Raw genomic sequence first — 26,940 nt, forward strand, 5'->3', positions numbered from 1 at the left:
TTACGTCTTACAACTTTATAACCTATTGTCGCCGTATTGTTTCACAACATGACTTGACTTCTACTTCTATCAACTTCTCAAAAGGTGAGTGAATACTTTAACTAACACTCAAAAGAAGAAAAAAAATAGTTTTTTCCCCTGATGTCGGTAAAGTTACGTTAGCATGCTAACTTATAGCGAGCTGCCTGTGTTTCCGTCTCCATGGCAACAGGCTGGTTCTTTATTGCTATAGTTCAGATAGTTTATCATTCAGATAGTTTATCATTCAGATAGTTTATCATTCAGATAGTTTATCATTCAGATAGTTTATCATTCAGATAGGTTATCATTCAGTTAAGTTATCATTCAGATAGTTTATCATTCAGATAGTTTATCATTCAGATAGTTTATCATTCAGATAGTTTATCATTCAGATAGGTTATCATTCAGTTAAGTTATCATTCAGATAGTTTATCATTCAGGTAGTTTATCATTCAGATAGTTTATCATTCAGATAGTTTATCATTCAGATAGGTTATCATCCAGATAGTTTATCATTCAGGTAGTTTATCATTCAGATAGTTTATCATTCAGATAGTTTATCATTCAGATAGTTTATCATTCAGATAGGTTATCATTCAGTTAAGTTATCATTCAGATAGTTTATCATTCAGGTAGTTTATCATTCAGATAGTTTATCATTCAGATAGTTTATCATTCAGATAGTTTATCATTCAGATAGTTTATCATTCAGATAGGTTATCATCCAGATAGTTTATCATTCAGGTAGTTTATCATTCAGATAGTTTATCATTCAGGTAGTTTATCATTCAGATAGTTTATCATTCAGATAGTTTATCATTCAGATAGTTTATCATTCAGATAGGTTATCATTCAGATAGTTTATCATTCAGATAGTTTATCATTCAGATAGTTTATCATTCAGATAGTTTATCATTCAGTTAAGTTATCATTCAGATAGTTTATCATTCAGATAGTTTATCATTCAGATAGTTTATCATTCAGATAGGTTATCATTCAGTTAAGTTATCATTCAGATAGTTTATCATTCAGATAGTTTATCATTCAGATAGTTTATCATTCAGATAGTTTATCATTCAGATAGGTTATCATCCAGATAGTTTATCATTCAGATAGTTTATCATTCAGATAGTTTATCATTCAGGTAGTTTATCATGCAGATAGTTTATCATTCAGGTAGTTTATCATCCAGATAGTTTATCATTCAGATAGTTTATCATTCAGATAGTTTATCATTCAGATAGGTTATCATGCAGATAGTTTATCATGCAGATAGGTTATCATTCAGATAGTTTATCATGCAGATAGTTTATCATTCAGGTAGTTTATCATTCAGATAGTTTATCATGCAGATAGTTTATCATTCAGGTAGTTTATCATTCAGATAGTTTATCATCCAGATAGTTTATCATTCAGATAGGTTATCATTCAGTTAAGTTATCATTCAGATAGTTTATCATTCAGATAGTTTATCATTCAGGTAGTTTATCATTCAGATAGTTTATCATCCAGATAGTTTATCATTCAGATAGTTTATCATTCAGATAGTTTATCATTCAGATAGTTTATCATTCAGATAGTTTATCATTCAGATAGTTTATCATCCAGATAGTTTATCATTCAGATAGTTTATCATTCAGATAGTTTATCATTCAGATAGTTTATCATTCCTGTTACTCGATAGGCAGTTATGTTTATATTCATATTTTCATTTTTATGCGACTAGAAAAGTTGATCTGTCAACATGTTTAAACTGTTTTAAACCAACCAGTAAATTCTCACATTTGAGAAGCTGCAATCAGGAATGAGAAAAAGAGCAAATCAATATTTACATCTTGATGTGTTTTGTGGTGTGCATTTTTACTCGTGTTCAAAGTCCAAAAAAATGAGAGGAATAATCAAAATAATTAGGTGCCACCCTAATCCCATCAAAATATGAGTGTCAAAACCAAGAACAGGTAATAAAAGGACAATAATAATGTCATAAGACATGTTGTGTAGTGGTCAGTGGTCAGTTGGTGGAGACCGGCACTAGTTGTCACAGTTTCAGTCTGTCTTATACATCTTGGGATCCATAGATCATATCGTTATAAATTATATACTAAATGAAAGAGGAAAGCGTCTGGCATATTTTTTCATCACATTTTAAGATCTTACTTCAGAACAAAGTTGCGGTCCAACAGCTAATGTGCACGTGTGTCAATTTGCCCCATCAGTGGGTCGGTGGTCACTATGTGGGGTAAAGATGTCACACTGGATCACACTTGCAAGAAATACACCTGTGACAAATACAAATTCAAGATTTATTTTTTAATAACAGAAAGTCTGAACTGAAACAGCTGGAGAATAATCCCAAACAAACTTTAAACAGAAACATATCTGACTCAGACTCGAGGTCATTAATGAAGTTCTGGCAGACATCGAGTCGCTTGGCGGTTGGCACTGGCATCGCTGGGAAAGGGTGACGTGGTGCTCGTCGGCACCGTGGCTGGATCGGATGTGGCAAGGCTTTACTGGTAGCTGCCTGTCTTTTCATCAGTACCGGGTCAGTGTACGATAGTTAGGCTAATATTAAAATCCTGGGCTGTACTCCTGATAGATTTCTTTTCAAAGTTCACCTGCCTCACTGCCCTTAACATGAGGATGTCAGGTGGTGTGCTGCCATTTTTCTTTTATGATTCCTGGCCATCTCTTCACATTTCCGTCTGCCCTATTTTCTTTCTCCCTTGCTTCTAAAAACATATTAATCCAATTATATGTTAAATATCATTAAACAATCCTCTGACTGCTGTTTGGCCAACATTACTTAAAGTAGCCCTAGTACCCCTATTTATTGAACTTTTACTAATGTTATTGACAATGCCACATTTGGTACAATTTCTAAATTGTAGCTGCAAACAATACCTCAAGGATTTACAGTAGAGGCAGATTCTGTTTGTATGTGTGTTGCTACTGTTGTCACACGAGACAATAAAATCTCCCAAGACAACTTGCCTCATGTTTGCTGACACTTGCTAAATCTCTGGTTAGCTTAGCACAGGAAATGAATTAACGGTATAAAAAGATACTAATTAGCTCCTCTACAAAATACAAATATATATTTAAAACATTCTTTCATATAGGAAGAAAACGACATGAATTGAAATGACTTTTTTCCTCAGGGGTGTGAAAAACAGTTAATTTGCGCTGACTTTCAGCTCACAGCATCGTTGACCACTCCCAGACAGGAAATTGCATCAGAATAAATAAATGCACAAAACCTATATTACATTTCTGAATAAGCACCCTCTGGGGTTGGAAATAAAAGCAATGTGACAACTTCCCCTGTGACAGCAAGCCCCGTTCTCCCTAAAATGTTTCCCTCTCATGTTTCAGTGTAAAAGTTTTTTCTGTTTGTTGCAGGTCTTCCTGGTGTTATGAACGACTATGAGGTTATCCGTTCGATTGGAGAGGGAGCGTTTGGGAAAGCTTTCCTGGTCAGAGACAAAGGGGGAGGTGAAGACGGACAGTGTGTGGTGAAACAGATCAGCCTCAGGAAGGTACAACGGCACCACAAATCCTCAAAACATACAAGGATCCATTTTTTTTAAATGACCTTATGCTGAAAGAAACAGGACTGAACAATCTTCTTTTCTTGATCATCAAAACAAAGGCCAGAATCAAATAAAACACACATTTCAAACACCTGTCTTAATGTTATTTAATAGGTCTCCTATAGATTGCAGACTGTCTGACTGAAAGAATTGGGTCTCACAGACATTATCATTTTAAAGTTTTGAAAAGTCCAGCAATTTAAATATTATAGTTAGTTGGTAATTTTGGCTAAGCTGCTAAGAGTAGTGGACCGAAACGAGACAAATTACTGAGTGTCACATGTCCCATTCATCTCCAATTGACTCGATATAAATTGAAAACAGAAATGGGCCCAAGATGAATCCTTGAGGAACACCAAGAGCAGTCAGTCAATTAGTTGATTGACAAAAAAATGATCTCCAACTACTTTTGATAACGAATCAATTTTGTCTGTTATTATTTAAGCAAATACCAAAAATATGCCAAATACTTGCAGATTTCTCAAAAATAAAGATTTAGGTATTTTTTTTAACTGAATAATTTGTATTTTTTTTTTCACTTTTTGGTCAAACAAATCCCGAAATTTTAAAACATCAACTTCAGCTCAGCGAAAGTTTTTGACCAATTGTTGATGTTTTATCGACAAAATGTGAAAGAATAATTGGCACATCCATCACCGCTGACAAAAACTGTCAGTTGCAGTTCAAATATCTTCATTATAAACCTGAATCTGCAAAGGAACGTAAAAAATATTGTAGTGCAATAAAAAAGTGCAGTGTTGCCACATGAGTTGTTGTATGAGTAGAAGTATAAACGTGGCAGAAATATGAATACTCAAGAATAAATTGAAAGTACTTAAAAAACTGTATTACATTACAGAAATTAGTACTTACTAACTGTTTAAACTTTTAGTGTATTGAGGTTCTGGGTGATTTGTTAAGAAGTGTGTTTACTGCTCAGATGTCAGCGAGGGAAAAGGAGGCGTCCAAGAAAGAGGCGACGCTGCTGTCCAAGATGAAACACCCAAACATCGTGGCCTTCATCAGGTCGTTTCAGGGTGAATGTGTGATCCTCCGCAGAGAACAAGTAAGATATGATTTCATTTCAGTGTCCAAGTGTTCAGTGTTTCCTGCTTGTCTGCATAGAGCGGGGCAGCCTGTACATAGTGATGGAGTACTGTGACGGAGGAGATCTGATGAAGAAGATCAACAAGCAGAGAGGAGTTCCCTTCACTGAGGAGCAGGTACACACACACACACACACACACACACACACACACACACACAGCCTTAACATAAACCTGACCTTAATCTGTCTTTACTCCAACTTTACTCTACTTTAACTTGAAAGTATTCACTCAAAAATGTCGGGGGACTCGACCCAAATAATAAGCAAATCCTTATAATCTTAACGTCACTTTGTAGTCAGAGTTATCGCCCAACAACATAGTTATTAAAGTTTTCTATTGATACTGTCATTAGGAAGTAATTTTCTGTTTTTAAATACATCTCAAAGAGTAAAACTCTGTTTATCTCAGATTGTGGACTGGTTCCTTCAGATCAGCCTCGGCCTCAAACACATCCACGACAGGAAGGTCCTCCACAGAGACATCAAAGCTCAGGTACCTGATCTGCTTCACTGCTGCTCCACTCACATGTCCAGTTCGTTCGCTGTCACAGCCAGTTGTTCTGAGACAGTCAGGAGTTCAGTAACACATCTTCAGGTGAAACTCTAAACAGAACTGTCTGCTTTCTTCTGACACACACTGATCTCAGTGTTCCTGGGCTGCAAGCTAACAATTACTTCCATCATTTAGTGTGTCAGCTACTTTTAGAATTAAGGAGGTTTTAGGGGATTACGGTTAGGTCTACAAAATAAAAAAAAAAAAGTAGTGTAATTCCTATAGATTTAATAAATACAGTATATCATTATATTCATGATTTGCCAATTTTACTGAGAGGTTTGAGATTGCTTTGGATTTGATGGCATATTTTGCCTCTGGAAATGAAAGAAAGTAAGTAGTTATCTAACTTCAACTGTTACCTCTGGGTCTTTGCAGACGTCTGTCTATGATCACCTGCGGTAGCCTGTAATATTCCCTCATCATCCCCTTGATCCACTCCCATCATGGTCCCGATTTCAGTTTTTACCCTTTTATTCAGCGTTTAAGGTAAATCAGAATAACTCACCTGAACCACTCTGTCAGATAACATCAAAGATGCAGTGCTGGGCAAGACTCAAGCAGGTAAAGTGAGGATGCACTCAAAAGTAAGACCATGAACAGTTTTTCTTTAACTTCATACAAAGTGCAGTTAAGAGAAGAAAAAAAAAACACTGATGTTGAATACAAACAGCATGAAAACTCAACGATATATATTGTTACTTAAAGTCAGTGAGACAGTGGTAAAATGCTGTATTTGCAGGAGGCTTTGTTTGTGTATCTACTGTCACATTTTATTTTTGATAACTCAATAACTCACAGCTCTGATGACATGCTGTCAGCTGCACTGCTGATGTGTTTTTAATAGTTTTGGGAATGAAGGCTTCAGAGCAGCTTCATGTAACTATATAATTTCATATAATAGTTTTGGGGCCTTGATTATGCTAGAAATCAAACTTCACATGGACAGCCTGAGTTGAAATGAACAATTTACAATTTTTGGACAACAGTTTAAACTTGTTTCTGCCGTGTTATTTTACAGTGTTTGATACTAAACTGAGGAGAATGAGGCTTTATTTGAGCTTTGTAACCTGCAGACTGTACATCCTGCATTCCTCGCTGAACATATAGACAGTAAACCCCACCATCCACAGAGCCTGAGGTTAGGCGTTTTAATTAACGAGTATTATCCTGACAGACTTCCCTGGATTGTAGGACTGAACTGTCCTGACATCAGCTTTGCTCTGAACAAAGACCTCGCTGTGTGCCAACTCCTAGAATATCTTCACACAACTGACCACAGTCATCACTATCTTTCATCAATCATATCTGTTTACACACACACGCACACACACACACACACACACACACACACACACACACACACACACACACACACACTACATGCCCAGTCATAGTTTTTCTGGTTGAACACAGACATGCTTTCATTCCCGCTCTGCCTCTGGTCTAGAATATCTTCCTAACCAACGGAGGGATGAAAGCGAAGCTGGGCGACTTTGGAATTGCAAGAATGTTGAATAAGTAAGTCAGTGTCATCTTCACACACACACACACACACACACACACACACACACACACACACACACACACACACACACACACACACACACACACACACACACACGCAGTGCAGCTGTCTGTCACTGAGCACTCTGTAACACATGGAAGACCTCCAAACAACTGATTATCATTCCACAAACCGTCGACCCGGACATGTAAACACACGGTTGTGTGAATAATGGTCGGCCTGTCGTGTTCTGCTGCTACAAAGCAAACCAGGAGTTCGACCAAATGGGTAACACGTGCGTGTGTCCTGTAAATAACACACTGTGTAGGCAAGAATCTTTAGTCATGGCTGAAAACAGCAGCTTTGCTTAAATATCTCAACATAAATTTACATTGAAACTCTCCCTGCGTTTCAATATCCATCATACTTTGTAGAATGCCAGAAAAAGTTGTATATGTTCCAATACATAGTATGCTAAATGTAGGACGCCAAAAGTACCAGGATGTCCGACCACATCTGGTCGTATTTTGCAGTATGCAGGGTTTTATCCTAAAATGATCCAACCATCCATCCAACCATCCATCCACCCACCCACCCATCCATCCATCCATCCATCCATCCAACCATCCATCCATCCAACCATCCATCCATCCAACCATCCAACCATACATCCATCCATCCATCCATCCATCCATCCATCCATCCATCCATCCATCCATGCAGACTAAATACGATTACTAGCTGATCAAGTTGCAATTGTGTGACTGTTATGCATGATGTTGGGAATCCTTCTATGTTTAAATGTAAATATATTTGTAGCTAGAAAGACATCTTATAAGGGTTGAAGTAACTGTTATTTTATTAGTTTTTATTTTTATTTACATAGATGGTGAGATTCTGATTTATTATGATTGTTTTGTATCTCATGTAAATCAGTGTTATTGAAAATCCTATTATTTAAATTCTGTAAGTCTACAGTATATATAAAAAAGAGAAATGTAGGTAGTTTGTTTTGGTTTTTGACACATTTGGATCTTTACATGCTCATCAGGAATGGACAGTATCCAGATTCCCAAGCTGCAGCTGGTCGCACTATGCTCCGTCTTATTAGCTTCAGCCTGAAGCCATTTAACCAGAAATTAACAACAACAATTAAATAGAGGTGTCACTTTCTGTACATGTAGAGGCCTGACTGAGTGTGTTGTGTGTTGTGTGTTGTGTGTTGTGTGTTGTGTGTGTGCAGCACCATGGAACTGGCAAGAACTTGTGTTGGGACGCCGTACTATCTCTCCCCAGAGATCTGCGAGAGTCGACCCTACAACAACAAGACGTACGTAGGTTCGGTCATCAACACTGTGCATCACTGACAATAACCAGAACCACCAGAAACGGCCACAATTACTTTTCGTTCACATCTCTTTCCCTCCATAATGAGCTGTAGTGGCTTGGAGAGGACACAGTTAAAAGTCAAGTTTCTGTAAAAGACAAAAATCACAAAAACAACTAAAGAGGAGCACACACGTGGTGAAGAGTGACACGGAAATAAATAATACAACTGTGGGTTGTTTTGGCTGGATAGTGAGATGTGTACCTCCTGTTGCTGAGATGGGTTGTGATGCAGCAGCATCCTATAGATTGAGGTTCTGTTCAGGCCAGAAATATCTGAATCACTAGTCAGTGTGCTTTGATCAACAACTTTAGGGACACAAACTGCAGTCGTTCACACTGGAAGAATTAGATTAACTGTAGGGATTTCTGTTAGTGTACTAAACCTGTGTGGGTAACACTTTAAAGGTATATTATTACTCAGTGCATTGTGAATTTGTACTCCATGAATCCATTTTTATTTTGGAACACCATCCCAAAATAAAGTCTGCAGTTGGCTACACTAATGCACATATGCATTGGACCTGACAACCAGGAAGAAAACCTGAAGATAGAATGTTTTTTTGTTTTGTGTGCCCGGTGAGCATTTTTATTTAAGTGATTGGTTGTAGTTTTTTCTGTTTTAGTTGTAGCAGCATCTTCTATTCTTTCAGATAGCTTCCTTCATATTCTGCTGAAATCTGCAAAGTCTGTGACTTTGTGGTAACTTTTGTTCCTCTGTTAGGCGTATTTAGCACTCAGGACGGTGACAGACGAACCTGCACTGGACCCACGTACGCACAGTTTGAGTGACATCAAACACAGCGGCATGACAACAGCCGTCCTTGCATTCCTCGCAGCCTTTGGACAAAAGCCGTCTGTCCTGCCATGTTTACTAGAATTATGAGCCAATCAAAATGTGGGATGTCATCTCAATCAGGCATAATAGGTCAGGACACAGAATAAAAATGGACCACATTAAATAGGACACCTGGTCACCCTCGTTGTTGTAGGCCTACATCCGAACCCTGTGCCGAGTTATAATGGCTAAGCTGTGATTGGACAATCGCTGTTTGGAGAAGGGGTCCAAGACTAACTGAGCTCTGACCCTGGGTGGAGAGAGGAGGTTTTATGTCTCCCCGAGAGTCTGTAGATATCTGGCTGTGAGTGTTGATCAGCCGTGTGGGCGTTACAAAAGCAGATGGTTCTGAAATTGACTTGCATCGTGTAATCGGGTCACAGTACATTCAGTCAGAAGAGAGTTCATATCAACAGACAGAGATGCATACAGAGTACAGAGTACAGAGTACAGAGTACAGAGTACCACACATGCATTCCTGAAAACAACAAACATCTCACGCAAATGAGCACTCCTCTCCCTCCTCTCCCTCCTCTCCTTCCTCTCCTTCCTCTCCCTCCTCCTCATCCTCCTCCTTCTCCTCCTCCTCCTCCTCCTCCCCCTCCTCCTCTCCCTCCTCCTCATCCTCCTCCCCCTCCTCATCCTTGTTTCGATACAGCTGAGGTCAGAGTTGCTTCCTCTTTCCCACACACACTCACACACACACTCACTCACTCACTCACACACATGTTTGCATTGCTGACTCCCTTATTGAAATGCTCTGCTTACACCAGAGCCTCTAACCTCAACTTAACGCTAACTCTAACTATCCAACAGTCCTTTCAAATAAGGTCCTCAGTTTCTGAAAATGTCCTTGCTCTCAGTCTGAAACTTTAATAAGTCCTCACGAAGATAGAAGAATAAGAGCACACACACTTGGTTCTGAGCCAAGAAAGCTAGAACCTTTTTATTAGACTTTTTTGTAGTTAGCTGCGCTTTGAACCTGCCTCAGCATCCTGTCTCAACAAGAAACGTGTCAGATTGTACAAGATGTACTGAGAGGGATGTTTTACCATGGCTTCACACACACACACACACACACACACACACACACACACACACACACACACACACACACACTCTAGGAATCTATTGAGATGAAAAACAACCATGCTGAGCTGGGAGGACATTTGGGGTGATGTCATGAAAATCAGGGCGTCTGTCTATGTTGTTACAGTTTAATCGATCAAATCAATCAAATGTTTATGTGTGTGTGTGGGTGTGTGTGTTTGTGTGTGTGTGTGTGTGTGTGTGTGTGTGTGTGTGTGTGTGTGTGTGCGTGCGTGCGTGCGTGCGTGCGTGCGTGCGTGCGTGTGTGTGTGTGTGTGTGTGTCCCCTCTGCAGGGATATCTGGTCTCTGGGTTGCGTCCTGTATGAACTCTGCACCCTGAGGCATCCAGTAAGCGTCACCACGCCCTGCACATCCGCAGCTGCTTCACACACACACACGCACACACACACACACGCACGCACGCACGCACGCACGCACGCACACACACACACACACACACACACACACACACACACACACACACACACACACAGCTCCACTAACACTCAGCTGATGTTAATACTAATGCTGATTTAGCCTGCGAAGGGCTCTCCTGCAGCAGCGCAGTCAGGGCAAAATGAGTCGTGGCAAATGGGACGTTCACACAGAATCTCAGAGTAACACAAATACTGCTCTAGGTTTTATTCTGATGACACATTCGTTCACTCAACATGTCTTCCAGGTGTCCCTTGAACTGTTCGATATATTTAAATTTGACAAATCGGTCTACTGCAGTCCGTTAATGTTTGCATGTGGCGCTATTGTGTTTTTATGTGTTTAAACCATTTCTTGTAATGCATTTTAATGATTGTAATTATAATATCAGTGTAGTTTTCCTTTAAATATGACTGTGTGTTTACACAACTGTGTGTCTTCATCTGCAGTTTGAGGGCAGCAGCCTGCGACAGCTGGTCAGTAAAATCTGCAGGGGGCGCTACAACCCAGTACCCCGGCCGCTACTCGCACGACCTTCGCCTGCTGGTCACCCAACTCTTCAAGGTCACACACTCTCATGTCAAGTTTTAACATTTTCTTTATAGTCTTTGGATATGGGGTAGATATGTGTGCAAATTTACATCAAGTGAACATAACCCTAGACTTTTGACTTTAATAAGTAATGACTGAGATTTGAACACTATTAATAATCGAAAGCTGCCAGCAGATGTGGGTCAGGCATCTGACCAGGGTGTCACCTGGACGCCTCCTGAGAGAGCTGCTCTGGGTGCATCTAACTGGGAGGAGACCACAGAGCAAACCTGGACTACACTGTCATGGAGACACCTTGGTTGTCCTGGAGGAAGTGGTTTGGGTTTGAAACATCTGGAGTTCTTTGCTTTTTTTGGGGATGAGCAGCAGCAGAAAGTGATATAATGACATGAGTCAGACTAAGTAAAAAAATGCATTTATAGAATCAGAGTTACTGATGCACCTCCATGAGTATTTCTAAAGTAGTTGTGGACCTTCCTGGTGGTTCAGGTTATTGTGCGTAATACACAGCGTTGATGACCAAACATTCATACAGCTTGTTGTTGTCGTGCTGACTCTCACAGATCTATGATGACAGCTGGTACGGTGTCTACTCTGTTATATTCAGAGGGAAACAGTGTACTTTTACTATAAATACTTTAACTACATTAAGCAAATAATATTGATGGACTTTTCTAAAACTGAAGGCAACAAAACACTCTTGATTTACTGTCTGAAGTCACTGTTTCACATTTTCAGGGTTTTTTTTAGGACTGCGTTTGATAGGTGAATACAGGTAGTAATATTGAGTCAGTTGACCCTTACTGTGTTATTCTACATGGCACTTTGTTTGTACTTTAAACTAATCAAATATAAAGAGTTGGACAATGTGTCAACTGTTACAGTTATTCAGTACCACTCCAAACTAAAAAAAAAACTAAAAAAAACGAGCAAATCATATATTATGTCAGTTAATGAACCGACATGAATAAGAACTTCCATCAGGGTTTCCTAGAAAGACGAACAAAAACTCTTCATTCAACATTCTTCATGACTTTGAACGACCTCACATTATACAGTACTGTCGATCTGCATGGTAATCTGAATTACATTCTTACATGTTGTTTGCAGCTGCAGTGGAAGCGCCTTGGTTTTATGTTTCAAATTATTACGATGATTATAACTATATAAACCTTCCATGACTCAGCAGTTATACATATACTATATAATTACCACAGACTGGACCCATAAAATAAGTCAGTAAAATCTTAAAATCTGTAAAATATTAACGGTAACATTCAGACAAACTTCACAGAACTTTTAATGTCCACCAAATAACCATTGAATGGACAATTTACTGCTGTTAATGTATAGAGAGTACATGTAATGTCACACATAAATTAGATTATTAATGTCACATATTAAACAGTTATGAACTGCTGATCAACTGATTGAATAGTTTGGGTTTTCACATGTGTTGATGGTGCTAAGTGGTGGTTTTCACTTTCATTGTGCACACATTAAAACACAACCGCTGCTCTTCAGGTCAACCCCCGGGACCGTCCATCAGTCAGCTCGGTCCTCCGATGTCCTTTCTTGGAGAAGAACATCAGTAAACACCTGGACACTCAGGTAATGAATCTGATTGGTTCACAGATCATCTCAACAGTCATCTCAGTGGAAGAATAGTGTTTATGTTTGGTGGTATTGCTTGAAAAGATGTGCACTGACATTATTCTGGAACAGAACAGAAATGTCTGATTTTGTTATATCTCATTTATTTGTCGCAGCATTTTCAGGCTGCGGGAGAAATGAACCAAAGTCTGGTAGATTAAACCAGAACTAACACAAAGTAATCACATGTAATCACAATCACATGACTCATGTCAAATTCATAGGTTACCTATAAATCACAATCAAAGTAAATAGTTAACACTCCTTTTTTACAGGCCTTCGGACCAACGATTAATTTAAAAACTATTCAAATTTTTTATATTTTAGTGTTTTCTGAAGCATTTCAATCAAAAACATTATAGTTTTTTAACTTCATAGAAGAAGATGGGATTCAAGGTCCACTTCTCCCGAACCACAGAGCTCACACAATAAAAATAAAGAATCATATACTGTTCGATTGATTACATTTCTATAGTGATGATTACATTTCAAAATCAGGTATTGAGTTGCTTATAATAGAATATTTTTAGACCATTATGTGCTTCATAAATGAGTTTTCAGAAGTATCAAAGTATAAACGTGTGTGTGTGTGTGTGTGTGTGTGTGTGTGTGTGTGTGTGTGTGTGTGTGTGTGTGTGTGTGTGATCTTCTGTGTCTGCAGGTGATGCAGGAGGAGTTTAGCCACACGGTTCTGCATCGAAACAGAGCAGCAGTGTCACAACCTGCTAAAACCAGAGCTGGAGTAGGAAACAAACCAGGTGGAGTTGCACGAATACTACTTACTCTGCAAAAACTGCCCAAAAATAACGTTATCAATAGTTTGTATTTATCAATTTTAGTGCAAAGTGCCCTAAGAGGCTCAACATTGTTCTTTTTGACTTTGACTGTCCTGTTGTCATGTTGAAGAATGAATTAACAACCAATCAGACGACTCCCTTATTTTACTGATGGATAACAATCGAAACATTTCAAGTCCCTAAAACATATACAGCTTTACATATCTAGCACAAATGACCTGAAATAAACTCCTCTGGGGTCTTTTCAGTCAGTACTTATAATGTCATGTGACCCATCTCACTGCAGCATACTCACTAAAATAACCCAGCTTGTGCAGAAAATGAGGTAAATTAATGGCTTTTATTTTGAAAAAGAAAATGGTATAAGAACAGTAAAACAAGCTTTTAATAGCATCACGTCAGCTGTGTTGAGTGTGGAATGTGGCACCACCCAGTGGTCGTTCTCTGACACCACATGCTGCAGCTGCCTTCCTGCAGCACATCTGATAAATTTCAGGGAAACTCCAAAATATTGGCCTTTTTATTCACCTAGTTCATTTCCCTCCGTATCCGGGGGAGACCAGCTGAACCCTGATTGGGTGAAGTGTCATCACATCACGTCTTGGCACACATTGTGTTTTGGTAATATCAGAGCACAAACTCACTGCAGCCTGTTTAGAATCACTGAGGGTGTGCCTGTCTCAGGTTACCTAACCTATTTATCTCAACTTTCATTCCTGCTCTTTTTTTATAACCTACTTTACATGTAATTGTAATTGTTAATGCTTTGAATAGAAAATAACTAAAGCTCAAATATGTTCATTCCCCTTTATATTAAAACTGCCTGCACACATTCAGTGTAATGCCCTCAAAAGATGTAAAAAAAAAAAAGTGCTTGTGTGGAAATTGATCAAGTGAAAACTAGGTGAATAAAAAGGCCAATGTTTTGGTGGAACAACCTTCCATCTATTTTTTTTTCAGGGCTTTCCTTTTTTCCAGAGAAAATACAGAAGATCAGACGAGCAGAGAGACCCGGGGCCACGAACAAGAGACCGCCTGCTAAAGCAGAATGGAGAGTCTACACCCCCGCCTACCACAGAGTAATAATAAGACATTTATAATAATTATTTATTGTGCAAAACTGTTGAATGTTGAGCATTAGATAGAAGGAGTATCGACAGACAGGAAATATGGGAAAAGAGAGCACGGGAATGATGTGTTTTTATGATACTGTATTATATCATAATTTGTAAATTGTTTGTGTTGTGTGATGTCATGTATTTATTTTATTGTTGAGTTTTATGGAAAGGTGCATTTAGGGATGGGCATCGCAAATTAACTTAGGGTGTAAATGCTGTGGTGTGTGTCATTCGTTAATGCTTTATACTTGTCCCTGTGCACAAAAACATTAAACAGACAAAATGAGTCATGACAGAGGCACAAAGGGATGTCAGAATCAAGTACAAACACAAAGAATCTAAATTAGCTGCAATCGCTCATTCAGAAGCTGTAAAACAAAAACAAAAATTGCCATACAGACTGATGTAGATGGAGCTCAGTTTGCAGCCGGATGCTGAGTATGTACAGAGTTATGTTTGAGCCCCTCCATTGTTTTCCTTCATGCATTTCTGTAGTAGTAATACTTGATTTATTTATGGTTGCAGCCTCTTCATCAAAGAGCAGGACTACCAGCAGGAAACCAGAGGTGAGTGAACTTCTGCTCAGAGTGAGCTCCACACAGATGAACCTCTTTCTGCAGCAGCTACTTGGGCAGCTCGTTTCACACAGAAACAAATAGCACAGGCCGGCGTCCACACACCAGCAGGCGCTGCAGAGAGGGTTCAAAATCAAAATCCATCATCATGAAAATGATCAGTAATGTGACCTGAAGATACATCATGCATGTGTAACATGTACTACTAATTACAGGTTTAACTGTCAGCAGGCTGTCAGCCATTACCAGCACTACCACGCTCAGCTGGACGCCTTTCAGAAGAGGAACAAAGAGGACATTCCTCCTTCTCCTCTTCCTCCTCTTCCTCATCAGGAGAGAGCGAAGGAGCGATGTGAAGACCAAGCTTCTCCTCCTGTGGAACCATACCAACTGTGAGTGACCAAACACAAGGACACACGATGAACGGTTACCCATCAGCCACCACCTGCAGCTAGCTTTCATTATAAATTACTTTCTCGATTTATCATGAAAACAAATTCTCAACAAAATTTACCAGGACTTACGGTGACATCTTCAAATAGTTTGTTTTAACAACCAGTCCAGAATTTAAAGACATTCAAAATACTAAAATGAACAATGAATCTATTATCACAATAACTACCAATTAATTGCCTCTTTAACTGATTAATCAATGAATGGACTATCGGCTCTACAGACACCAGGACACCATCATTACATTTACTGTTTATTTAGTTGTTTTACTGATAACTACTCACCCATTAGCCTCCTGCAACCAACGGCTAGCAGCTGACTGCACCATGTCTACACTGATTTAAAGGGACAGTTCAATAATTTAGGAAACAGGATTGTTCTCTTTCTGAGAAGATTGATACCCCGAACGTGTTCATTGATATGGTTGGCTGAAAGACTGGAAATAGTTCGCTTCTGGACAGAATTACACGCACAAACAAGCAAACACCTCGAAAGGTCACTCGTGAAGATTTGATGTCTCATTTGTGTATCTGGAGTATAAAAACAACAAATTGAGCTCCTTCGGACAGAGCCAGGAAAGCTATAACCCCGACTCCAGTCTTAATGTTACATTCTCTTATCAAATGTTTCAGTTTCCAACCTGTAAACAATGTTCCTGTCCACATCACATAATTACAGCTGGGAAAATCCAATTCTTCTGAAAGCTCTGATATATTAATCCAAAGTACAGCGGTACCAGCAGAACAAACAGGGATACTCCCTATTGGACCAAGTACTTTATTAAAATGATTAGAGGCTCAGATTTAACAGACATTGAACAAACACAATATTTTGTCCCTCACACGCCCACTTAAAGACACTGAACAATATTTCCCTTGTTTCCGATCACAGCAATTATAATTATTATTATTATTATCATTTTTACCAGCAGCTTTCCTGCTTGGTGGGATGAGATTTGTTTTGTTTGTGTTAACTGACTGTAACCAGACGCAGCAACACAAGAAGATCTACAGTTGACCAATGAGATGAACACTCGCAAGGAGCAAACATGGGAATCTCTCTCATCGTTACCTTCCCTCCCACATTAGATGAATGCAGCATGAAGCTTCGCTGACCACCGTCTGCCGTACAGACATGTACAGAGAGTGGTATCAATCTGCTCATCTACCTCCCAGAAAGAACGGGAATTAACAGATTTCCTAAATGTTGCACGTTGAAACCGCCATCTGCTTGTTTTTGGAGTTAGTGTTTTTCTGGTTTGTTTAATTCTGATCACGTATTGTCACAGAGACATTTACAATACGAGCTCTGTGTCCTACATCTTTACCTGTCGTCTGTGCGTCTGTCAGTGTGGCCGCAGCTCGGAACGAGTACCTGCAGAGGAGACAGGAGGCCAACCAGTACAAGCTGAGAGCAGAGAAACAGCTGGTAGGACGAAGCTCAGCAGCCTGCTGTCACCAACACACACTGACCGACGACAAGCAGCTCCGTTGGCTTCTTCAAATGTTTCTTATTGGTCATTTTTGCTGTCAAGTCAAAGAAGATCCCTTTCATTTAGATATTCCTACATTTAAGGACAGCAATGGAAGAAGTTTTCAACTTGTTCACTCAAGTAAAAGCCATACAGCAACACCATAAAAATACTCCCTCACAAATTAATAATTAAAATCACAAATCCTGCATTTTGTAAAAGACTGATATTAATGGATTATTATTATTGATGTACTGAAGTGTTGTGGTCGGCCCAAAGTGACACCATCGTATTGACTGTTTTTTTGTTTTTTTTTAATAAACCAAAAATCAAATCTCATTATTTATGAACAATTATTTCAAACTTTTAGAAAAATAAAAGAAAAGGCAACAACTCATCACATCTGAGCAGCTGGAATTATGAAATTTGGGGTAATTGTGTAAGAAAAATGAATTAATATATTATTAAAATAGTGGGAGATAAATTGTCAGTCAACCAACTATTCGATAGGTCAATTGATTCAGCTTGACTTGTATAGACTGCTGAGTAATTTTTATAAGCACTTCATTTGTTTTGTATGCAGAAGTCTTAATACTGTAAAGTAACCAGTTACAGCAGCCAGATAAGTATAGTTGTTTCATTTAGATCTGACCAACAGCTAAATATCTGTTCACAGAATTAGAAACATTTTATGGACCGAGTGAGGGAGGAGGCTCAGGTTGATTTGAACAAATCACTTTACAAAAATATCAATAAAAACAGAAATTCAATGTTAAAATCTGAAAAGTCAAAACTTTGGCACCCTTGAACTCTTTGAGAGACAACGATACACACAATGAAAAACTTTCACAATAAGGAAATGTGAAAAATGTACCATGTAACATTATTGTGTCTGTTTCTGTACAGTAGGAACATCATTATTATTAAAGGTTTACTGAGTCAGTCAACATAGAAGTTGTTTTTAATTACAATGTAATCAGACATAAACAAACATGATGCAGTAAAAAGTACAACCTGAAGTATGATATAACGTAAAATGGAAACAGTCAACCAAAACAGTTAACTTAACCTTTGACCTTTTCTTCTCTCTGACCATCAGGGTCTGCGTCCGTGTACAGCTGAGCGCAACAGGAAGCCCGGTGGTCAGGAGCAGGAAGTAGGACGACCTGAATACCAACACATTCCCCAGGACAGGAGACAGGAGGGACAGCAGGTGGGGCACACCAGAGACACACAGGAGACACAGGAGACACGCAGGAGACACACAGGAGACACACAGGAGACACACGGGAGACACACAGGAGACACACAGGAGACACACAGGAGAGACACAGGAGAGACACAGGAGACACAGGGACACACAGGGGACACACAGGGGACACACAGGGAACACACAGGAGACACGCAGGAGACACAGGAGACACGCAGGAGACACAGGAGACACAGGGACACACAGGGGACACACAGGGGACATACCAGAGACACACCGGCCAGTCAGTTGCTCCTGAGCTGAAACTTCTCTGAACTGTTTCAAACCGTATTAAATTTAGACTTTATGAAATGTGTTTCTAAAAACATTTAAAGTGAAGATTTGTGCAGGAATAAAGACAGAATGGAGAAATGCAGGAAACAATGAGTTTGCTGCTCCTCATCAGAGTGCTCCAGTATGTTCCAGAGTGTGTGACTGTGTGTCTGCAGGAGTACCTGCGTCAGCTGGACCTCATCAGACAGCAGTATCACCAGGAGATGAGACAGATGAGGCTGAGAGCTGAAGCTGAGGTACTCCTACTTTAGAAGAACAATAAAGGTCATGAGTACAATACTTTTCAAAACCAGAGTTTTATAGAGAAAATAATAAAAACAGCAATACAGATAAAGTAATCAATAAAAGTCAAGCAGCTGCATTCTGCTCTCGCAGGATCCTGTTGAGCGGTTTGATAGTTGAGTCATGATGAGACAAAAGCTTGTAGAACAACTTCTGGTTGAACCTGAAAATATTTTTTCAAGATGACAAAAACAAGACTGGACAAGTTTGTTAATATGAATGTTAAAGTTAAGGCTTATAACTGCAGGCTCTATGTATTTAGCAGCAGTGCCACAATGTGGATTGATCTGTATGAGCTAAATATTTAACCAGGCAGGAGAGATCTGAGGTCTTGATTGGGTTTCTTCTGTGGAACATACGCAGAGACCCACAGCATGTCAGAAAATTAAAAATAAAAGGAAACACACCGGAGACACACAGGAGACACATAGGGAACTCAGGAGACACATAGGAGACACACGGGAGACACAGGAGACACAGGGACCACACAGGAGACACACAGGAGATACAGGAGATACAGGAGATACAGACAGGAGACAATGGAGACACACAGGAGACACACAGGAGACACAGGAGATAGACAGGAGACAACGGAGACACACAGGAGACACAGGAAACAAACACAAAACTGAACCCTGTGACGCTCCATTGTGTTCCACTTTGAGACGTTGTATTTAACGAGGCCGGTCCTCTTCCAAAGGTTGAAATACACTTCACCTGTCGACACTAGAAATAACAGTAACTCTTAGTCGTGATTGGAACAGAAGGCTGGTGTGTTTTCATTGCGTCAGACTCCGCTGCAGAACAAACAGAGGACCTTCGTGGTGGAGAAAGCCAGAGAGCCGGAACGTCCCGCAGACTGTGAAGAGCAACAGAAGGCAGCACCTGCAAAGGTAAACACTGACAACAGTCACTCTGTTCATAATGATGTTTATAATCTGCAGCAAGCTTCAGTCGGGCCACACGTTGGTGAGGGACATTTCAATTCCATGAACAGCAGAGATGCTCTGAGAGGACAGTTTTGTTACTAACAGAAACATTAAGCTCTAAATGCCCGGCTCACTTTTGCAGCTCGTTCGCTAACCAGAGGGGGAATGAAAATATGCATTCAAATAATATTGTTGGAAACATTTTCACTGTGCAGCACTAACAACAACAAACAGAAAATATGTTTTTATCATTGAGGAAATCTTTACAATCATTTATAGATGTCAGAAAAATGGATTCTCCGTATTGACCGATGTATTTCACGGTTACATCGTGAGTCAGCACAGTAATAACTAATCCCAGTCATACGTTCGTGGTTATTGCACAAAGCTTCACTACACTGTTGTGGATGGACAGTTGATGCATCTCCACTCCAAGCTTCTGATTGTTGACCAACTCCCCATCACATTTAGAAAAGTGTGGCACCTCTTCCCTTTCGTCCATCTTTGACCGCAGCAACTGAAGGCCACATTTTCAGGAGAGTTTGGCTTCACAAGGTGAAAGCTACACTTGTGTTTTTATAGCAACAGGACAAGGCAGCTTAGGGAACAACACTCAGTTGGCGGTGAATTATTTCCACCGAGTTCAAACCAATACAGTCTAATACATTACATAGAGTATATGCAGCATTATATACAGTCCTGTAATTAGTCCTGCCTTTATGAAGGTTATAATGTTCTGTTTCTGTTGTGGTTTTGCATGAATTCACTTCAGCTTAACAGCACAAATAACTGTGAAGCCACACACAGGTATCCTCCAGCTTCTGTGTCGTAGAGCTGCAGTGTTGTTCATAAGCTGTTAAAAAAAAAAAAAAAACCATTAAAAAGCCACACTGTGACACATCACTTCAATATTTGAACTGTAGTTTTCTTGTTTTTGATCTATCCATCATGGAGCTTCTCTCTTCAGATACAAAAGAAACGTTCTCACAGAGTTGTTTCAGAATAGACGACATGTTATGCAGTGAACATTAACACGTCGTCTATTCTGGAACAGATCGGACCGAAGAAGAACAAACGTCTGACGACCTTCAGAGTCAGTTTTCATTCTGCAGAGCAGCAGTGATGTATCGCTGCTGTGTGCTTCCTGCTGCAGGACGTTGAAGCAGCTCTGACTCAGATCAGAGGGGAGAACAGAGACCGGAGGAGAGCGCTGGAGAGGAAACACACCGACAAGGTGAGATTACCGCAACGCAAAGTGAAACACACTTGGCTTTAAATCTACCCGCACTCAAACCATTTGAACATTTAGGACCTCCTCCACATTTATCAGAAACATTTTGTCTCAGGTCAAAGGTCATATTTCACGTTGAAAATTAAGTTACCTGTTGGCACATCTGAAGCTTCTCCACCAACACAAAGTCTTTATTAAAAATCGATTTGAAATATTTTTGTTGTTGTTGTTGTTGTCGTCAGGTGTCAGTCAGGCCTGAATCTTCCTCCTCATGCAGCACTGATTTCAGAAACAGTTTGATCACCACGTGGATGAAGTCCATCTTTTACTCTTTTGTTTGTTTGCTTGTCACGTCTGCAGAAGGGAATCATGTTTGAGATCCGGTTAGATGACGAAGAGATGAAAGAAGCTCCAGAGGAGGAAGAGGAGGAGGAGGAGGAAGAGGAAGAGCAGAGAGGAAAACAAGAGGAAGACAAGGTGGGAGATTATGATCAGTCTCTCTTTCTTTTTCACCGCTCCTCCTCTTCCTCTCGCTTTCTCTCACTCTGTCCTGACTCCTTAAACAGGAAGTGGACCCTCTGAACCAGACTCTGAGCTTCAGGGAAGGGGAGGAGTTGAAGCTCAGGGATTGGTTGGAGGTGAGGAGGGGGTGGAGCCACAGGACTCCTCAGACTCTGCTGGACGCACTCGCCAACATGGACGTCAACTCTGTCTCCAACATGGCAGTCGAGGCTGAACAAGGTGCAGCGACACCCACAATATCAATGATCCATGATAAATGATAGATACTTCATTTGTCCTGTGGGGAAATAGTTTTTTTTGGCATAAACATAAGCATTTCATTACTACATCATACTCATAATCCTCATACACATATCTGTATTGAATCATACATGAGTAGAAATACTTACACACCTTGCACCAAAGATGGACACATGGCCATCTTGGCTGGATATCCTGCTTTATTTCTGTGCACTGTTTGTTTAAAGACTCGATGGCTTGTGGAAAAAATGAAAATTTGGATCTGTTTTTGTAAATAAAGGGGACAATATTGCCGTCCAGATGGCAACAGTTTGAACCAAGAGGCAAGGAAGGAGCCTCTCGTTGCCCACAATGCTGTTCGCCTTATGAATCAGTCTGTCTCTGTAGATTTATTCCTCACAGCTCACTGGCTGTGGTTACCGGTTGACATTAAAAAGTAACAATTTCTCCGAAAAAGACATCCTCTGTTGTGTCTTCGAGGTTATGAGGTCAGTCCACAGGTCTGAGCTCACGGCTGACGAGCTTCTTGCAGTGAGTAGCAGTTTGGATTGTCTTCCTGTATGAAGACGGGGTGTGAGGACAGCATCTTTCTTTGTTTATCTGAATCGTACATTTTAATTTGCACTTTTCTGATTGTTAGTTATCTTTGATTAGTTACTGCTGTAACCATTCAGTTACCATGGTAACATGGTGCTCCAACCGTTGTGATTTAAAGTTACACTGATTACTTTGTGAGAACAGACAAAAAACTTCTAAAAAATGACAAGTGCTGTCAAATCAGTCGAGACATACGATATCGTTTCAAAGGTTGAGAGCCTGGTTTGTGTGTCCCATGTCTACCCCCCCCCAACGCCCCCCTCAGGTGAGGAGGAGTGTCGCAGGCAGTGGGTGGACGGCCCTCCCGACACCCTGCTGAACGCTCTGGCTCAGGCCGAGCTCACGTCTTCAACTCTGCACTCAGTGACTGCAGGTCAGACATCAACACACTCACTGTGTCTGAAACACAGCAGAGTTTACAGCAGACAGCCGGCGTGAACGAAGTGATTGAATGAGACCCGGACTCACGTGATTTATCTTTACCTGAGAGGTTTAGAGCCAGAAGAGGACGGAAAAGAGGAGGAGGGGAAGGAGGACCAAGAGGAGGGGAGGGAGGAGGAAGAAGAGGAAGAGGAGGAGGAGGAGGAGGAGGACTCTGATGTGGAGATGGATGAAGAGCGCCTGGAGCCGAGGTCAGACGACGACGACACGTAAGTCAAGAGTCTCTTGTGTTCACTTCGCTCTGCACCTTTTAGTTTTGCATAATTACAATTCTCATAATTCACATTTACACATGAACCAGTTCACGAGATTCACTTCATCGCTGTATTCTGCTCTGAAATAGAAAGGATGAAATGAGAGTCTGTCAACTATAACTGCGGATGAATTATGTGTGAAGCTCATGAAATGTACAACAAATGTCCACCACTAGTAAAGTCATTAAAGACTCAAAGGAACTTGTCTGTTTAATAAATGAAAAATGAGAATGGACGTTAAAAGAAGATGCGTTTCATTAAAAGTCAGTGGAACAAAATTAAAAACATGTAACCTGGAAAAATGTACCTGTAAGTTATTTCTGTGATGGATATAATTATAAAGATGTGTGTATTTAATATGGAGTATTGTGGAGGAAAGTGGTGTTTACATGTTAAATAAGCAATAGTGATGACTAATCAGAGAACAGTTATTAATGATCATCAGGTCACGATTAGTTCATAATAACAATCTCTCTAGCTCTTTAGAAATTTGTCTTCTTTAGGTCTCAAAAAAGCAATAATTATATTTCCAGAACTTGTATTAATGCCTAAATCGTACTGCATATCTTTACCATATATACAAATATACATGTAGAGGGTATCTTACTCTGTTGTCAGACTATCCAACAATGAGAGCAGTTTAATTTCCCGTTTCTCATCAGGAACTTTGAGGAGTCGGAGGACGAGCTGAGGGAAGCCGTGGCCGACTCCATGAGGAACCTGTTTGTCATGGAGGACTCGAGCTCGGATGAAAACGCGCCGGAGGGGACAGCGGTGGCTGACGGGACGGAGAAGGAGGAGGACGGAGGCGCCGTGAGCTCTGTGGACCCTCAACAGATCAGAGCACAGGTGGAGGAGTCAGGCGAAGAAGAGGCGGCAGGATCGTCGACGGTGGTTTCCTCTGAGCCTGGAGGAGGTGACGGTCCGGCCGAGCGGCCGGCCGATAACGCAGCTTTAAAACAAGCAGACCACCTGAGCGCTCACAAACATTCATCTCTGTTCTGATTGGACAATAACGCAGCAGCAACTGGAATATTTCTCCACTTATCATTTCACTCACAACCAATCAAATCGACAAATAAGCTCACGTAACAGGATGTTAACGGAGATCTCGTTCTCCTAAAGCTGAAGAGGCACTTCCTGTGTCCTGCGGAGAGCTGTGAAGCAAAGTGGTTTCAAGTATTTAGTTTGAACTGTGCGGTGATGGGATTCACACTCCTGCCGGCTGTCATACTTCATTCATACTTCTTCTGCGGTCTCTCAGCCAGCCAACATGTCCCTTTGTAAATACATCAGTAAACTGACAACAGCCCACGGGTTGCAATTTTCTCTTCATTCTGTTTTCACCTGCATCCGTTATCTATACCCGCTTTATCCTGAACGGGGTTACGGGGGGCTGGAGCAGCTCACTTTGGGCGAAGGCAGGGTCAGAGGAGGGGCGGGCAAACAATAAGCGTCCTTTATTTGCCTTTTGGACAAAACTGCAGCTGTTTGTTTTGTTGACACCATTAATACCTGCTTCCTTTCTGTTTGTGTTTCTTCCTCTCATGCAGAAGATGGAGGTAGTTGAGCAGAAGAGTTTCTGTGTTCCTGATCTGTGACTGCAATGTGTTTCTTGTTATAGAGGCTGACGGCACACAACAAGCAATTAACCAGAGTGTTTGATAATTGCTTTTATTGCAGAACGGTTTCAGTGTAATTTCTCAGTGAAACAAACACCAAGCATCCTGTACACACGGACAGACTCGAACAGTAGCCATGCCTTCATACGAATAAAGGGTATTTAATATTTGACATATAATTATACTTCCATGCCTGGACCTCATCACAAACAGGAATGCAAGAGATGAAACAACATTTAAATAAGATAGATTTGGCCAAACACCTTCCTGCGTCCACAGAAAGCTTTCAAAGAAAAGTCTTCATTTAAATCACTTCTTTACAAAGAAATAAACATTTCAAACCCCTTCAAGTCTGTTTAGTCAGCACAATGACACAAAACAAAACTAGGATTAAAAACATGTCAGTAATAACTGGATATAAAGGACTTGTACACTAGTAAACATCTTGTAGTTTGGAATGTAACTCTAAAAGAATAAATACTTTCTAGGAACCCGACTTAATAAAGAGGTGTTCCTGTGGTCGCCGTCAGACACGGACGAGAAGTTCCACATCAGCCTGATTTCCGGTGCAAAGATGCAGCAAGTTCAGCACAAACAGTGGAAGCAGGGTGAAGGTGGAGGAGACGGGTAGCTGAGCTCCCAATCTAAAGCTGCGTGTTTTACATGTACTTTGTGTTTTTAAATCACATGTACAAACAGAAAATGTGACTGTTCAAATACGCCCTCTCCCAAAAAAACCAAAAAGATGATAGCTCGTCTGACTGAACCAGATCGAATACGGACACAAACCAGTGAAACGCTGAGGAAACGAGGATGTGCACAAAGTGTCAGAATGAAAACATCAGATCTGAGGAGGAGATGCAGCGATTGAAACCTTCCTTCCTTTAGTCCATCAAACTGATGTCGTTATGTTTTCTTACATTGTTGGAGCTTCGACTGGAGCTCTTTTTCCCCCGATGACATCATCTCTCTGTGTTGTTTAACGAGTAGAGAATCAGCTCCACCAGCTGCTTAGCCCCATCAACCGGTCACCTCGTATTCACACAACATTGATGGACAGACACCAACATGAATCCATATTTTCATGTTCTGGAAATTGGGTCGAAATTGACATAACATTTGGTAGAAATCAGGGTTGTGAAGTTTCTGGCTGTGTCAGCTAAACCCAGGAGACTCCTGGACGTTAATGGTCATTAAGCTTGATTTGCAAACAAGTTGAACATGTAAAACTAACGTGTTTGGATCAGATGTAACATGTATGTTTGCTCTGTGTTTAAAACAAGCTGCCAGTTTTCTCTGCTCTTTTGAGTCCAGCTCATCTAAACGGTTAAAATCTAAATTTACCCAAATGTGTTTTCAGCTTGTAAATCTAACTTCCCTCTGAGTAATGGGATGAAACGGGAAGTTTCCTGAAGCTTGAGGTCTCTTCTACGCCGTGATGTCATGAACATGATGTGATTCGTATGTTTTTCTAATTCAGGTTGCTGTCGGAGCGTCTCTATCCGTTTGGTCAACAATCATCGTGCTTCCAGCTCTGCTTTCCCACTCATGAGTTTGACACATGCACAGTCACTGTAGATTTTATTTTTGCTGATTCATCATCGCAGTGATGACAAGAACAGTTTAGCTCCAGCTGTCCGTCTTCACGACGGGAACTCGTTTTTTGAATTATGTTTGATTGGGAATGAGTGTCACACTTCAACTGTGAGCTCAGCTTGTTTAAAAGCAGATGTGAGCCTCCCTGCTCAGCTACACGTGTCTGTGTAGATCTAAAAACAAACAAACAAACAAACAATGCTGTGGTCCCTGGTGGACGAACCGGCCTCCTCCGCTCTTCCTCATCGCTCCAGGTTCCTCATCAGAGACTCCATGTTGCCCAGGAAACAAACCTCGAACTCCTGGTCAGAGAAGCGGTCCACGGAGTCCCGAGCGTTACGTCGGATCTCCAGTCTCGCCGCCGGCGACAGCGCCAGGATGGTTTCCATGGCAGCAGCGTAGCCGTCCTCGCTGTCGGCCAGGAAGCCCGCCTGCCTGCCCTCATACGGAACCACGATGTCCAGCTTCGGACCTCCGGACTTGTGGGCGAGAACAACGGTGCCGGCGGCCATGCACTCCACCACACCTGGAGA

General features: G+C 40.7%; 2 protein-coding genes across 2 annotated transcripts in view; one reads left to right on the forward strand and one right to left on the reverse strand.

Annotated features, from left to right (window-relative positions):
• Positions 1-24,827, forward strand: LOC138201556 (serine/threonine-protein kinase Nek5-like). Its single transcript, XM_069155161.1, is given in 25 exon segments — positions 1-84; positions 3,424-3,560; positions 4,555-4,651; positions 4,740-4,837; positions 5,132-5,215; positions 6,726-6,796; positions 8,026-8,112; positions 10,390-10,444; positions 10,981-11,043; positions 11,045-11,095; positions 12,608-12,694; positions 13,398-13,494; positions 14,494-14,612; positions 15,177-15,217; positions 15,442-15,618; positions 17,029-17,107; positions 18,250-18,363; positions 18,849-18,929; positions 19,767-19,868; positions 21,058-21,138; positions 21,496-21,612; positions 21,702-21,876; positions 22,760-22,867; positions 22,985-23,144; positions 23,852-24,827. Coding segments are annotated over 24 exon segments (2,610 nt in total). The 5' UTR covers positions 1-84; positions 3,424-3,437; the 3' UTR covers positions 24,195-24,827.
• Positions 24,828-24,942: 115 nt separating this feature from the next.
• The window catches only part of LOC138201557 (GDP-Man:Man(3)GlcNAc(2)-PP-Dol alpha-1,2-mannosyltransferase-like), a 9,457-nt gene continuing 7,459 nt past the window's right edge, over positions 24,943-26,940 (reverse strand). The window contains exon 6 of the mRNA XM_069155162.1: positions 24,943-26,933. Coding sequence (XP_069011263.1) covers positions 26,650-26,933 — 284 coding nt within the window. The 3' untranslated portion in view covers positions 24,943-26,649. The remainder of the gene's footprint in view (positions 26,934-26,940) is intronic.

The sequence above is a fragment of the Embiotoca jacksoni genome, unplaced genomic scaffold (assembly GCF_022577435.1).
Source record: "Embiotoca jacksoni isolate LCO1_2020_lvr unplaced genomic scaffold, fEmbJac1.0.p SCAF_2, whole genome shotgun sequence".
NCBI classification, from domain to species: domain Eukaryota; kingdom Metazoa; phylum Chordata; class Actinopteri; family Embiotocidae; genus Embiotoca; species Embiotoca jacksoni.